The sequence below is a fragment of the Protopterus annectens genome, chromosome 5.part1 (genome assembly GCF_019279795.1).
Source record: "Protopterus annectens isolate FY-2018-M chromosome 5.part1, PAN1.0, whole genome shotgun sequence".
NCBI classification, from domain to species: Eukaryota; Metazoa; Chordata; order Ceratodontiformes; family Protopteridae; genus Protopterus; species Protopterus annectens.
The window spans coordinates 389173187-389187874 of record NC_056736.1 but is presented as its reverse complement, the minus strand read 5'-3'; the positions used below and the strand labels follow the sequence as shown (position 1 = coordinate 389187874).

The window sequence follows — 14688 nt, the reverse complement described above, 5'->3', positions numbered from 1 at the left end:
AAGGCTTTGGAAGAATCTGACGTATACATCAGCACTATTTTTCTTGATTTCATTACATACAAAAGTCATGCAACAGAACCACTGCTAGGTTCTCTCAAGTTAAAGACCAAAATCACGATCTTCAGCTCAAAAACCGGTCAGTACAAATGTCACACAAACATCTTGTTACCGTTAAGATACCACATACAGAACTTTTCAGCACAAATACAGTATTGCTATTCTTTTGTATTGTCATTCAGAAATGCATGCAGATACTGTACTTGCAGTCACAGGTTTAGCCTCAAACACTTGGTGTGTAGCACCACTTCATTAGCATTTGCTGATAGCACTGCCACCTTAATGCCTGGGGCAGCCACTCCTTCCCCCTCCCTCAATACAGCTCTACCATAAAATATCAATCCTCAAGATATTAACAGGAAACTAATAGTAACTCTGTACTCAATATGGCTAAGCCCAAGGAGAAGGAGTGATCAATGAACCATTTAACCGCAAGGACCGACTGTTCACTTAGGGTGGAGGTGAGTACAGCACATGGTACACAATGTTTTAAAGACTGGCTCTATCTAATGGCCTATATCCATGCACTCCAGGGACATTCAAGTGCTGAGAAAGACCAGGCTAGTGACTTATGTACACACTCTGGCCAACATACAACCATATTGCAAACTCTTGCCAACAGTGATCCTTATGGCAAAAATCAGGACTTTGTGGAATACCAATACTGTAAATGAATTTACATTAAAAGGAAAAAGTAAGGAAAAGACAGAAGTGAAGTAAACATAAGCCTAAGGCAGCAATAATGCAATGGGACCAGGAGGAATAGAGGTTTGCACATCTAGTAAGAAAGAAGAGAAAAACCAGGGTGACAAACAAACTCAAAAGCCAACACAGACGTGAGGATACCTCAGCAATGAACGAACACATCCACTATTTAGTTAGGAAAGAAGATTCTAAACTTCTTGATCTGTCTCTCAAACCCCGGCTGCCTCGTGGTTTTGGCGTCTTTTCAGGCTTGCTAGTTGTTGCTGAAGCACCTACCAATGGGAGAAAACGCTGAGAGAAGAAAAGGAGCCACTTTTGTGATTTTAAGTATTTTCTTCTGATTTTTTGTTAAGTTTTACTGCTTTGCCGCCTACTTTTTGGCATTTTCCGGCTTGCTAAAGTTTATACCTATAACAGTTTCCTGTGTTGCACTTAATTTAAAATCGTTTTTTTCTCTAAAAACTGCATTTTACCTGATTTTGGCCTAGCACTCAAGTGTGGGGTCATTTATTGCACTGTTGTGATTATTTTGCTGCTTATGTATCTCTGCTACCTTTAAACTACAACAAAAAGAAAAAAAAAACAAAAAAAATCTTGCCTTTTTCCCATTTTCTGAAAGTTAAGAAAGTTCAGTTATAGATTTGCTGTTCTGAACTGTTTGGAAGTTTCCAGAAGGCCAGTGCTTGCTTGGGCTAAAGGGAAGTCTCTGTGTTCACCAGTGGGAGTGGTTAATACTGAACAGCCTGCCTATCCCTGGAGGAGTGGTTACTACCTAGAAGCTGTAGTTTTATTGGCCATTTTGGGTCAATTCTAAACTCCTTGATCTGTCTCTCTTAAAACCCTACAACTCTCTTTTTGCGCGGTTTTGGGCACTGAGCAGAGTCAGGCAGCGCCGCCTAAACAGGTTTAAACTATTCCAGGCTCCACAAAGTCTGCTCTTCACTTTTTCCCTTAGAACTGTTCAAACTCTCAAAGTAATCACTCTATTCTCTTTCTAAAGCCCTGCACTTGTTCAGCTCTTATAAGGAAACAGTAACTAACTAAAGCACTACACCCTCCTTGACTTCTCATAAGTATTAGGCTCCCGATTGGTCTTTCCTGATCAAGTAAAAAATCAGTTCCTTTCCCTAATCTGATCAGTAAAAAAACAGTTCCCTATACTAATCTGGTATGTCCAAGGGTCAGTTTCAAGGTTACTCTCCAGTCCAGCTGGTGAATCTGGGAATTTTGAGGCAATGCTACAATTGCCTTATGTACACAGACAACCCTCTCCTCCTTCCAACTCTAACACATGTGAGAGATGCAGATACACAGCCAAACTGGAGGCAGAGCTCTCTCAACCCAAGACTGGCAGTCAGCCAGTCAGGAGGAAAAGGTAACCACCGACACCACAAATCCAGTCTCACACAGACCTACTGCATCCTGCATACCCAACACAAACACACAAAAACATACTCGGAGGCTCTAAATAAAAATCTGCCCAAACAGCAAAGACCTCCTAAGCAGATATCCAAGCAACAGCCACCCCTCAACAATACCCACGAATCACATATCTCACAAAATCAGTGTGCCTCACAGTCACAGCCCTTAAGGCCAAACAACACACCAAATACACTTGTTATAGGGGACTATTGTCCGGCACACTGACGTCCCGCTCACCAGACTGAACAAGGAGAAGGTCACTGTAAGCTGCCTGTCGGGTGCCAGGATCTGCCACATAACGCAAGCTCTCAGGTCACTCCAAAGCAAGTACAAGTATGACTCAGTCATTGTCCATGCTGGTGTGAATGACCGGAGACGTACCTCTCTGGACTACATGAAAAGAGACAGAGGAGCTCTCTGACCATGTAGCCCAGGGTGGTATGACCCTGACCTTGAGTAGCATCTTGCCCTCACCAAGAATTATGCCACAGTATAAAGACAAAATGATCAGTTTCAACAATTGGCTAAAGTATTGGTGTCATTCAAAGGGGATCCAGTGTCTGTCAGCCTGGGATGACATGCTCGACAAGCCACGTTGCTTCGCTAGGGACGGCTTGCACCTGTCACCCTTAGGCTTTCGTATACTGGCCAAGGCTCTTGCCACCCCCATAGTGCCTTTTTTAGGCAAGGCTCAAAGGACAAACCCACCTCCATAGACAACCCAAGGATAAAAAAACTAAAGGTAATGCTACTCAATGCCAGAAGTCTAAACCTAAAGATGCACGCACTCGAGGCTCTCCTCAGTATGGAGAAAATAGATGTCTGTGCATAACAGAAACCTGGTTCAAGGCTCCTGAGAGCACCCCAGCACTACCAGGTTATAACTCATACCATGGGTTTCAGCCCCAAAACTCGGACCGAAGCACAAAAGGAGGGGGAGTATCTATATTCAAAGATACCTATACTTCCAGGTTAGTGGCACTGCACGAAGCATCGGAAACCATCCATGTGCAACTAACAGCGGGCAAAACTGCCTTTCAGTTTGTAGCCTGCTACAGAACACCCTCCCTATTACAGGAACCCCACTTGGCATTCCTGAGAACACTGGACAATATGAAGGTCTCTCCAAATACTATGTTATTGGGTGACTTCAACTACCCAAACATTGACTGGGAAAACTACAAGCCCAAACACCCTCGACCAACGGTTCCTTGAATTTATAAACTAACGCAATGGAACTGGTCACCACTCCCACAAGAGGGAACATATTGGACCTGGTCATCACCAACATGGGGACTCTATGTTCCACAACAGAGGTAAACCCCTCATTGGTAAGATCAGACCATAAACAAATTTCCCTGGACATCCATATCCCATCCGCACCCCCAGCCAAGGAAATCACTCTAAAGAATTTTTCAAAAGCCAACTTTGCACTTCTCAAGACTGAGGTGGAATCCTAAAAAGCCCCTGGGCCAGAGGATAATACAGCCCAATCCGCAGAATACTTTACAAATGCATTCTATGAGCACCTGCAGGAATGTATGGATCGTGCTATCCTAAATAAAACCAAGACTCACTCCTCCAAAAACAGGAGACCGGTCTGGTGGACCCCGGCCACAAATAAGCTATACAACAGAAGGAGGAAGCTACTACATGACAGAGCAAAATCCCAAAAAGGGAAGGCATCTCTGATCAGTATTAGTAAGAAACTTCGATCCCTCATAAAATCATCAAAGGCCAGTTTCGAAAGAAAGATTGCCCTAGACACTAAAGATGATCACAAGGCCTTCTTTAGTTATGTCAGGAACATGGGCGGAAACTCCCAGATATGCTCTGAATTGTTGCATAACGGTACAAAATATACCGAACCTACAGATATAGCCAACATCCTGGCAGACAGATTCAGCGCAAACTTCTCCCCCCCTTCCCCCCAAAGGAGCAAATGCCTATCCTAACTGAATGTAACCTCCCTGACATCACAGATGCACAGGTGAAAGCTGCCCTCTCCAAAGCAAAAAACACAGCATCTATGGGACCGGACGGTGTCCCAGGCCGCGTCTTACACGAGCTACAAGAAGAACTGAACCCTCACATTAAGTCACTGTTCAAACTTGGCCTTACTACAGGATATGTACCCAAAGAATGGCGTACAGCTACAGTGGTCCCACTCCACAAAGGTGGTGCCACAACAGACCCCGGAAACTATTGCCCCATAAGCCTGACTAGTCTGGTCTGTAAAGCTATGGAGCGTATTATCATGGAACTCAAAAACATTGGGAGCCTCCAGACATTGGACCCTACCCAATTTGGCTTTGTTAAGGGCAGATCTTGCCTCTTAAACCTAGTTGATTTCTTTGAAACAGTCACCAAAGCCATAGATGAGGGCAAGGTAGTCCACACAGCCTACCTGGACCTCGCAAAAGCCTTCGACACAATACCCCACTCGGGCATCATAAATAAGCTTACCAGCTTAAATATCAACCCCTATATCACAAAATGGGTTGCAAACTGGCTCAGAGATAGAACCACATGGTCAGAATCGCAGGTGCCATGTCCGAATCCAAACCAGTTACAAGTGACGTCCCACAGGGCTCAGTTCTGGGACCTCTCTTGTTCGGTATATACTTCTCTGAGGTTCAGGCTAACACAAGGGGATTATGGCTGACAAAGTTCGCAGATGACTGCAAACTGGGTGCCATAATCGAATCTCCAGCTGACACAAGCATCCTCCAAAAGGGTCTCACAGAGACGGATGCTTGGTGCCAGAGCCACGGCCTCAAGCTAAATGCTAAAAAGTGCATAGTCAACCCCTCTGGGAAAAACAAGGTGCCCACAAATTACCACATAGGTGGTAATCCATTACGTACGGAAGTAGTAATTACAGATTTGGGGACCAACGTAGATAGTAATCTCTCCTTTGATAATCACGTTGCCAAAGTGGTTAGAAAGACCTTCTATATAGCCCACCTTATCACGAAAGGGTTTGCATCTAGATCAAGAGAGGTCATTGTGCCCCTCTACTCGTCACTCATCAGGCCCATAATTGAATAAAATGCCCCTTTTGGGATGTACCTTACCCAACACCTGCAGGAACTGGAGAGACCCCAAAAGTACCTCACCAAGAGGATCATGGGCTACAAACAGGTGTCCTATGCAGCTCGACTAAAGAAACTCCAGCTCTACTCAGTTGCTTACCGTCTACTCAGAGGCGATCTATGCCTGATGTACAAAGCTATGTCAAACCCAGAATTAATGGACATGCTCCACCTCAAAAAATCCAAGTCCCTTAGAGCTACACGCTCCAGGGACCTAAACCTCAGCACAAAAATAAATAGGACATGCTGGAGGGACAGATTAATCTCCCAGAGGTTCCCCTCACTCCGGAATAGAATCCCAATTCATGTTCGACATAACCCCTCGCTGACCCTCTTCAAGCGAAATCTGGACGCGTGGATGGGAAATCGCAAATTCACCCTGGGATCTCTTCTGTGTCCCTGCTAGACAGAGGCACAGTAAACTAAATCTTAAAAGGGTACCTTCTGTGACCTACTTTACAGAGGCACAGTAGGCTAATCTAATAGGGAGGCGGAAGCCAAATACACTCTGGCTAGGCTTATAAATGCCCTAGGGCAGATAGCCTATTATCTACCTATGAACAATCCCCTTGGGTATCTATTACTTTTAACTAGAATATATTGGAAAAATCCAAATTCAGACAGGCAAAGCACATGTGCAGTAAATCATGAAAGCAATAAAAAACGAAGGAACAAAGGTTCAAACTGCCAGACCAGATGCCCATGAAGCAGACAAGACAGGAGTATTTAGCTGCTAAATGAAGATATGGGTCAAGTCTAACATTCATCTACAATAAGAATTAGTATGTGCTGCAAGTGTCTCAGTAGTGTGTAATTACAAGTGGTTATCTGCAATGACAAATCCCTGTCAGCATCACATCAATAGTACTTATACTTTAAAAATACACTGGAAAGATGCATGTCATCAACAGTTCTCTTCATTAACTCCATCATCTCTTCATTAACCCCATCACAGCAACTACTTACAATGATAAAGCAGATTTACATATTGTAAACAATATACATATTTTAATACATGTACACACGTTCTTATGAATTTATGTCTACTTACAAACTCTCTCTCCCTTTGATGCTTGTCTTCAGCCTCCTTCATGAGATCTGTGGTTTGCTGAAGTTTGGCATCAACCAGTTGCTGTTGCAGTTCTTTATGCTTGAACACTTTGTCAATGTGCTATTTAAAAAAAAAAAAAAAAAACTTTTTTACTATCCTGAACTTATATTTAGTGTCAGACTGCACTGCAAAGTACTGAAAGAACCTTGGTACACGGATCCATATTGAAAACAATTCTCACCTAGAGATTAGCACATTATGATACAGGATCTTGGATAAAAATACAGAGTACTACAAAAATTATGGCATTGGCAGTCATTTACTACAGCCTCTTCTACACACATTAACCAAGGAAGTCTGGATGAATGTGCCTCACAAGTTTCAATGACAATTTTACAGACATGATGAACACTGCAGCTACTCCATTTTCACAAACATTTTCAACTTCTCAAAAAAAAAAAAAAAAAAAAAACATAAGTAAATGTAAAACTGCTAACCTAAGGAATGGGTACAGGAAAAAAAGCCATATTAGGCATTTTAGAGTGGGACATAATACTGAGATCTTTTTAACATTCAACAGAAGCAGAAAAATGTACCAAAATATATGTCAATTTCAATATAGCGTCCTTAAGACCAAATGAACTAGTATAAAGGGCAGATACTATGCTACTGGCAAAAGACATATCCAAGAAAAACGATTCTATAATAAAACCAAGTACAAGTTCACATATGAAATGCTTCTAAAATTTTGCACCCATCATACAATAAAAAACTGATTCAACCAGTAAAAAATACAAGGAAAACGTCACTCTCAAACAAATGGTTTGCTTACAAAATGATTTTCTACTGAAACATTCCACACCCCCCACTGCAGGGTCAAAAAGAATATGGGCAAAAAAGTAGTAAAGTAATAGGTATAGATTCAAATCAGTTTCAACATGCACAGATACAAACTTTTATTTATTTTTTTTTTGTGGCCAGAATACAAAGTGTAAAGAATAAGGATCTAACCAAGTTTTTCATAAAAAAAAATCTCTGTAGCCTACAAATTAACCAGGGGTGCTCCAAGTATTGGTACGGTGCATGCCAAATGTGACAGATGAGCAAGGGAGTCTGGATGAATGTGCCTCCCAAGTCTCAATGACAATTTTACAGACATGATGATTAGAAAGGCAGGAAGAAAAGGTGAAGACCCACAATTCAAAATTGCAACACTTTGCATTGTCTATTGCACCTTCTAGTACTTTAAGGTGTAGGGGTGACTCGAATAAAATAGTCTAGCAGAAGACAAGGAAACAGGAAGTGCAGCTATGCGAGGATGTTTCCTGTAGCTGGTTGACTAGAAAGACCAGTGAAGCATTTCACTCATAAGAAGAATGACAGTAATCTGGTAAGATCTGGAAAACAGATTCCTCAAGGGGCATACAGCACAAGCTATACCATCCATTTTTTTTCGACCTCATTACTGGCTTTCCCAGCAACTCATATCCTCTCCCTTAGACCATCGCATCTTGTTTCCCTTCAATTGGTGGGTGTGGCCCCACGGGACAGAAAAACCTCAGTTGAGGTACTAATGCTCTTTCAATCAGAGAGAAATGCAAAAGCTAGGGCTGTCTGTTTAAGCCTGCTTCTTGCTCTCTCTGATGTGCTACGCTGATATCACCTAGATGGGCAAACAAAGATGCCTTGAAAAAAAAATCCACCTCTTGGCCCACATAGCTACTGCGACACCCAGCTTTTATCACAGCTCTAGTATTCCAATTGGACTGGCACATGCTCCATCCCAGGAAAAGGTGAGCAGGTAATGTTCTCATCATTCTACTCCCTGAGCCAGCTTCAGGTCAGCAGGCTTAAACTCTGATTTCTTGGGTTGTAACAGACAGGGCTCAATCCCTCCATATCAACAGAGTTAGCTATTCTTTTTGGTGCTAGTACCTACGTAGCAAAATGTTACTCACAAATGTTCCTGTTACTACTCTAAAGGCTAAAGATCCAAGTGACAACTCCCACCAATTCAACCAAATGCAGACTGTCTCTATCCTTCCAAAAAATAAGCGATACGGCAGTAATAAACTACGACCAGCAGACATACAAAGAGCTTAATTATGTACAAAATAAAGGTCTTAAACTAAGGCAGTGTCAGGGAAAGGATGGTGGGACCCACCTTCTTTAATAATCCTCCTATTTGAACAGCCGTGGCTATGAGGACATTTGCACCACTATACCAAGTTCTCCCTAATTATTGTTACAGGACATTTACTATATGAATATGAGAGTACAAAGAAATGTACGGCCCAGACATATAGACATGGGTAGATAGAATTATGGCTTAAGATGGCAGCACCAAACATCAAAATTAGGTATCCAGCTTTTAGTGCTTAGTGAAGAGGAGCATGGAAATCCATGTGGCAGGGAAGGGACACAAACTTTTCATGAGGAAGACAGATTGGGCTCAGTCCTCTTAACTAGATGTAGCTCTTCCTTACAAGGCAAAAATATTCTATGCCATCTTTCTGCCAATAAAAAAATGTCATGTCTGACATTAGGGAGACTGCTGACAGACTAGGACACAGGCATTTCTGACACCAGGGAACTGAAAGTTTGCTCCATTCTAGAAAAAGACAGTTTTTGCTCAACTGACTGCCAAAGCCAATGTTCAGCTCTGAACGTAACTAAAACAGTAAGAAACTCATTCTCAAAGGGAATGAAAAAAATCAGCCATCTTCACAGTCAAAACAACTGGACAGTCAAGTGCATAACCAGTGTCTGTGGACAGACATCCCCAATAGGATTTTTGTCAAAATTCTGTAATTTATGCTGCTCAGCCAAGATGAGTTTTCTGAAAGTTCTTTTCTCCCTTTGTACAATCTACAAGAAATATGGGTAGTGGGAAAAGCAGGGAACCTAAAGGAAGATTCACTTTGGGAGTGGGTCTAGAATTGTGCTTCTTTTATCAGTCTGAAAAATGGGTATATTGTATCTGTAAGGCTCTGAGACTGGCAATTTAGACTTTCAGTTGCAAGGTTCAGGCTCCTCCCCCTCTCATAATGGTCCGCCACCCTAACAGTCCTCAGACTTGAACTTGCCTCAAAGGATAACAATCTCAAAGGAATAAACTGTCAAACTTAAGCAGAACACTGCAACCCTAGGAAGCAAACTGCATGGATTGCCAACACCAAGACTCTGCCATGTACAGTGTGGTCCACAGGAACAGGTTGGATAAGTGACAGACAAGTAAGGCAACACGGATCAAGCTCTGTAACAACAACTTTGGCATTCAGTGTCTTTTCTGCCCACCTAAACAAGTGGGATACAGTCCCCAGCTAAATCAACCTCAGGTTTTATTATGGCACGATATTCCAGTGAAAGGTGGAATCAAAGGAAGCCCAACACGCGCACTGCAGGCTGACAATGGAGGCACAAAGGTATGAACTGTAGACCATATAAGCAGCTGCACAAGTATCAATAAGCACTGGGGTTGGCCGTGGTGGTGCAGTGGTTAGCGTTGCCACCTCACAGCAAGAGGTTCTCTGGTTCAATTCTCAGTCGGGGTACCTTCTTGTTCAGAGTCTGCATGTCCTCCCTGCGGTCACGTGGGTTTCCTCCGGGTGCTCCGGTTTCCTCCCCTATCTCAAAGACATGCTGTATGTGGATTGGACACACTAAATTGGCCACAGGTGCAAGTGTGTGCCTTCTATGGAAGGCTAGGCACCAGGCTGGAAACTCTACACCATAAAAATTCCACTGCCAATCGTTCTGCAGACCACTGTTCCACTGTGGCAAGCCCCGAATGGAAAAAGCTGAAAGACGACGGTGACGACAAAGTATCAATAAGCACTCTGTTACAGAAGGCTGTGGAGGCAGCTCTTGTAGGATTGCGCTTTTTGGCTTAGAGGGTACAGACAACTCCCTTGGTGCTATATACAAAGGTAATACATTATGAAAGCCCCCCTTGGTGCTATACACAAAGGTAATATACTCCAAAAGCCACCTGGACAATCACTTTAGATGCACTGGAACCTAGTTTGGCCTTGATGCAAACGAGCAACTGATCAGAATTCCTAAAATCCGTTCTACATTGTAAAAAGAAATGCAACTGGTGAACATCTGGCAAGTGAAGGAGAAAATCACCATTGTTAGGAAGAACACTGGCAAATGGTTACTTGATTAACAGACGTTGTAGAAGCCACTTTGGGAAAGAAGAGTAGACCAGTATGCAGGAAACTCTATTCTTGTGAAAAATCAAGTATGGAGTTTTACACAAAATTAAGCACACGACTCTGAAATCCTTCTGGCTGACATGACAGCTAACAGGGACATGATTTTTCCAAGACAGCAATTTTAAGTTGGTGGCAGCTGCAGGTTCAAAGGGCAGTTGAATTAGACTCTAACAAGAAGGTAATGTCCCAAGTTGGCACTAGGTTCCTCAAAGAGGGCTGCAACATAACTTTAGAATGTTTGAGAAGCAACTGGCGTGTGATATTATCCAACATAGAAATTGAAATGGCACTAAACAGACTAATTGCTGCATAACTGTCCTCAGACAAAGAGGCATAACAAAATCCAAAAAAGAAGGTAAAAATAATCAAAACATTTGAAACTGGTCCAGACTGCAAACCTCTTCCTGTCACTGTTGTAGGTTTTCCTGGCGAAAGACTTCTGGGAAGAAGTTAAAATGTGAATAATTCTGATAGAGAGCAGGGTGTTCCTGGCTACCACTGGAAGTGCAGAAACCAACAGGTCAGACTGAGGGATGTGACGTCCAGGTGAGGCTTGCTGATGGGGTGAGACCAGACACAGAAGGGGGATACAGTACCTAGGATAGGTACATTAAGTCAGGTCATATGAAGAGAAACCAAACCTACTGAGACCAAAAGAGAGCAAGGAGGATCACTTTTGCCTTGCACCTGAACACCTGTAGGGTAAGTGTACAGGAGACCTGGGCACCAAGTATGAACTACATAGTCCCTTGGTGACACCCTTCAGAGGGATCAGAAGAAGCTACTACATTTGTGTGTTGTTTGAGGTGTTGTGTGGGTGTTAACCTTCTCCTTATGACTGTCTAGCACAATCTTGGCTGGAGAGAGCTTTGCTTCCAGTTTGGCTATGTAAGTGCATCTCTCGCAGGTTGCAGTGTTTAGTGGTAGGAGGAGAGGGCTGTCTGTGCACAGCAGGCAATTGCTGCATTGCTCCAGTATGCCCAGATTCACCAAGTGGACAGGAGAAATCACCAGAAGCTGACACTTGGACATGCCTGGTTAGGTGCTTTCTTTGTGCAATACAAGAGCTGTTCTCCCTTGCTTTTTGGCAAGGTACTTGCAATTGTAGGCTGTCTAGTGCCTACGGCTGATAAATTCAGCTCCAACTTTACCCCTCCTTCCCCCTCAACCCTTCCTCAGGAAATAATGACTCCCCCTGCTATCACTACAGAATTGGTCCTTAATGCTATTTCTAAGGACAAGAACATTGCATCAATGGGCCCACACAATATCCCAGGATGCCTTCTAAATAGCATGAAACGTGACCTATCAGGCCCCCTGGAATTGCTATTTAATTGTGGCCTCCAAACAGGCTTCATGCCTCATGAATGGAGAAAAGCAACAATCATCCCTCTGCACAAAGGTGGGTGATCTACAGACCCTGGAAACTACAGACCCATAAGTCTCACTAGTCTTGTATGTAAAACCATGGAAAGAATCACCATGGAAATGATCACTAATGATACAGAAAACCTCCAGACACTGCACTGACCCAACCCAGTCTAGTTATGTCAGGGGCAGGTCATACCTACTCAATCTGGTGGACTCTCAGAGAAGGTTCACCAAAACAATAGATGAGGGCAAAATGGTTCACAATGTCTACACTGACCTGGCCAGTGCATTTGATACAATACCCTACTCTGGCATTGTTAAACTCAAGAGGTTAGGTACAGACCTGTATGTCTCCCTGTGGATAGCCAACTGGCTCACAGACAAGACCCAAGAAATTAGAATCGGGGAGTCCACTGTACAAAGAGGTCAGTCACAAGTGGAGTCCACCAGGGACAGGTCCTTGGACCACTCCGTTTTGGCATTTACTTCTCTGAAATTAATGCCAGTTTCAGTGATCTCTGGCCAACTAAATTTGCAAATGACTGCAAACTAGAAGTGTCATTGCATCCGACACGGACACAAAATGTTCTCCAAGAATGGCTAACAGATCAAACTGGTGTTAGAGCCATGGACTAAAACTAAATGCCAAGAAATGTATAACAGTATTTTTCAGGAAGTCATCTACTCTGGGTAACTATCATATTGACAACACACTAATTAGACCTGACTCTGTAGTCCGGGACTTAGGGACACAGACAGCAATCTAGCCTCTGACCATTGTGTGTCTACAGTAGTGAGGAAATCATTCTATATTGCGCAACTCAAACAAAGGTATGGGATCTAGGTCCAAGTAAGTCATTGTTCCACTGTATTTGGCAAGAGGGAAGATAGCTCGAAGAATGACTTATGAAGGAAGTAATTAAATTGCACTCAAGTACGATAGGCTTCTGTGCAAATGGTAATGTAAGAGAATCTACAACAGCAGTTGGTGGGGAGACACATGCCTGCACAGAAAATATGACAGAGAATCACTATGAAATGTGATAGTATTTTGGCATGTAAGAAAAGTTTAAAGGCACTCTTATAAAGTGGAGCTACAAAAATGAACAGAACAAGGAAAGGCAAACACCTGATTATGGGCAGAGAGGTTATTAGTCAGGGGAAGCTAGAGTTAAGACAGTCAGAAAATGGGGAGTACTAGTAGTCAAGAGAATAATCCCTTTAGTCCAGATAAACAAATTGGCACAGAAAACAAGATGGTGCCAGAGGAGAGAGATTAAACACACAATATGGGTCAACCCCACTTCGAGCTGTACAGTGGGAACAACACACTCTGGATCGGATCAACTTGGTGAAAAGAAGGACAAGAATACAAATAAGACGGAAAGTAGAAGGCAAGTGTTGGGGGGGAAGCCAAATAAATAAAGGAGGACTTAAAATGAGACAGAGACCCAGGTTGATGACTGTACAGGAAGGGGTGTGTGTGTGTGTGTGTGTGTGTGTGTGTGTGTGTGTGTGTGTGTGTGTGTGTGTGTGGATTGGTTTTGTATACAGTTCCTAGTTTAGCATGCATTTCTGCTGCTTTTACAGTTAAAGAAAGCAAGGCACTACTTAGGGACATTAGGGGAAGAAAGGAAGGCAGAGTCTGGAGAACATAGGAAATGAAACCTTGCATATTATGTGAACATTAACAACATGGAATATCAATGGCCTTGCTGCAGGGGGCAACAGCAACTAAAATATGTAAAAACGTGCAGAAATTAAGTCATAATGATAAAGGAAACACGTATACAAGCAGGACACTGAAAGAGAGAGCAGTTGAATGGAAGGATTTTATTCAATTAATACAAGAACAGGAAAAGGGGTGGCAGACATCAGCTCATAAGAGGAAGTGGCATGTAAGAGACAGGGGAAAGTAAGGCAGGAAAAATTACATTTGTGTACACTTACCATAAATTTAGATGTTAGAGTGTATTCACTGTTGCAGTCATCGCACTTGGGTTATCTGTCTGCAAGTAGCCCTCAGTCGGCCCGAATACCAAAACCTTGGGATTTCTACATCGGATGCTGTCACCTCTTCCATGATGTCAGGTCATCAGGGGTATAAAACATGCAGCCGACGGCATTACATCAGTTTTTCTTGCCCCAGATGTCAGGAGCCCCCAAAATAGGAAGCAATTACATGGTGTGGAACACCTCCAGTAAAAAGTAAATACCATAGCCATAAGATACGGCCAAAAAAGAGGATAGGTAGAAAGTTTAGAAAAGTCAGGGGGGCTGGAGAGAGGGTAACCAGGACTGCAACAGTGAATACACTTGAACATCTACATTTGTGGTAAGTGTACACAACTGTACTATGTTCTTCGTGTTTCACTGTTGCAGTCATCACACTTGGGTTGATTCCCAAAGCTGAGTAAGGGTGAAGGCAGTCAAAAAGTATTAGGGCTGGCTAGCAGGCCTTGTAAGACTGCTGTGGCAAATCCAGCTATGGATTTAGAAAAGAGTGGTAATGCTTGGTGAAGGTGTGTACAGAACTCCAGGTTGCAGCTTCCAGGATGTCCCTGGTAGGGACTCCCCTGAGAAATGTTGCAGAAGTTGAGGTAGCCCTAGTGGAATGAGTCCTGATCCCCTGTGGGGTAGGTTTTCCATGGTGTTTGTAGCAGAAATGGGTGCAGTGTGCTATCCATTTGGAAATGGTTTGCTTTGAAATGGCCTTGCCCTCTGCCACTGTAGCAAAGCTGACTAGCAGCTGGTCAGATTTTCTGAA

General features: G+C 43.1%; 1 protein-coding gene across 1 annotated transcript in view; it reads right to left on the bottom strand.

Moving 5' to 3' along the window:
* The window catches only part of LOC122803170 (gamma-taxilin-like), a gene marked incomplete at its 5' end in the record, with an annotated part of 754895 nt that overhangs the window by 431483 nt on the left and 308724 nt on the right, over positions 1 to 14688 (bottom strand). Inside the window, one exon of the mRNA XM_044072786.1 lies at positions 6331 to 6450. Coding sequence (XP_043928721.1) covers positions 6331 to 6450 — 120 coding nt within the window. The remainder of the gene's footprint in view (positions 1 to 6330; positions 6451 to 14688) is intronic.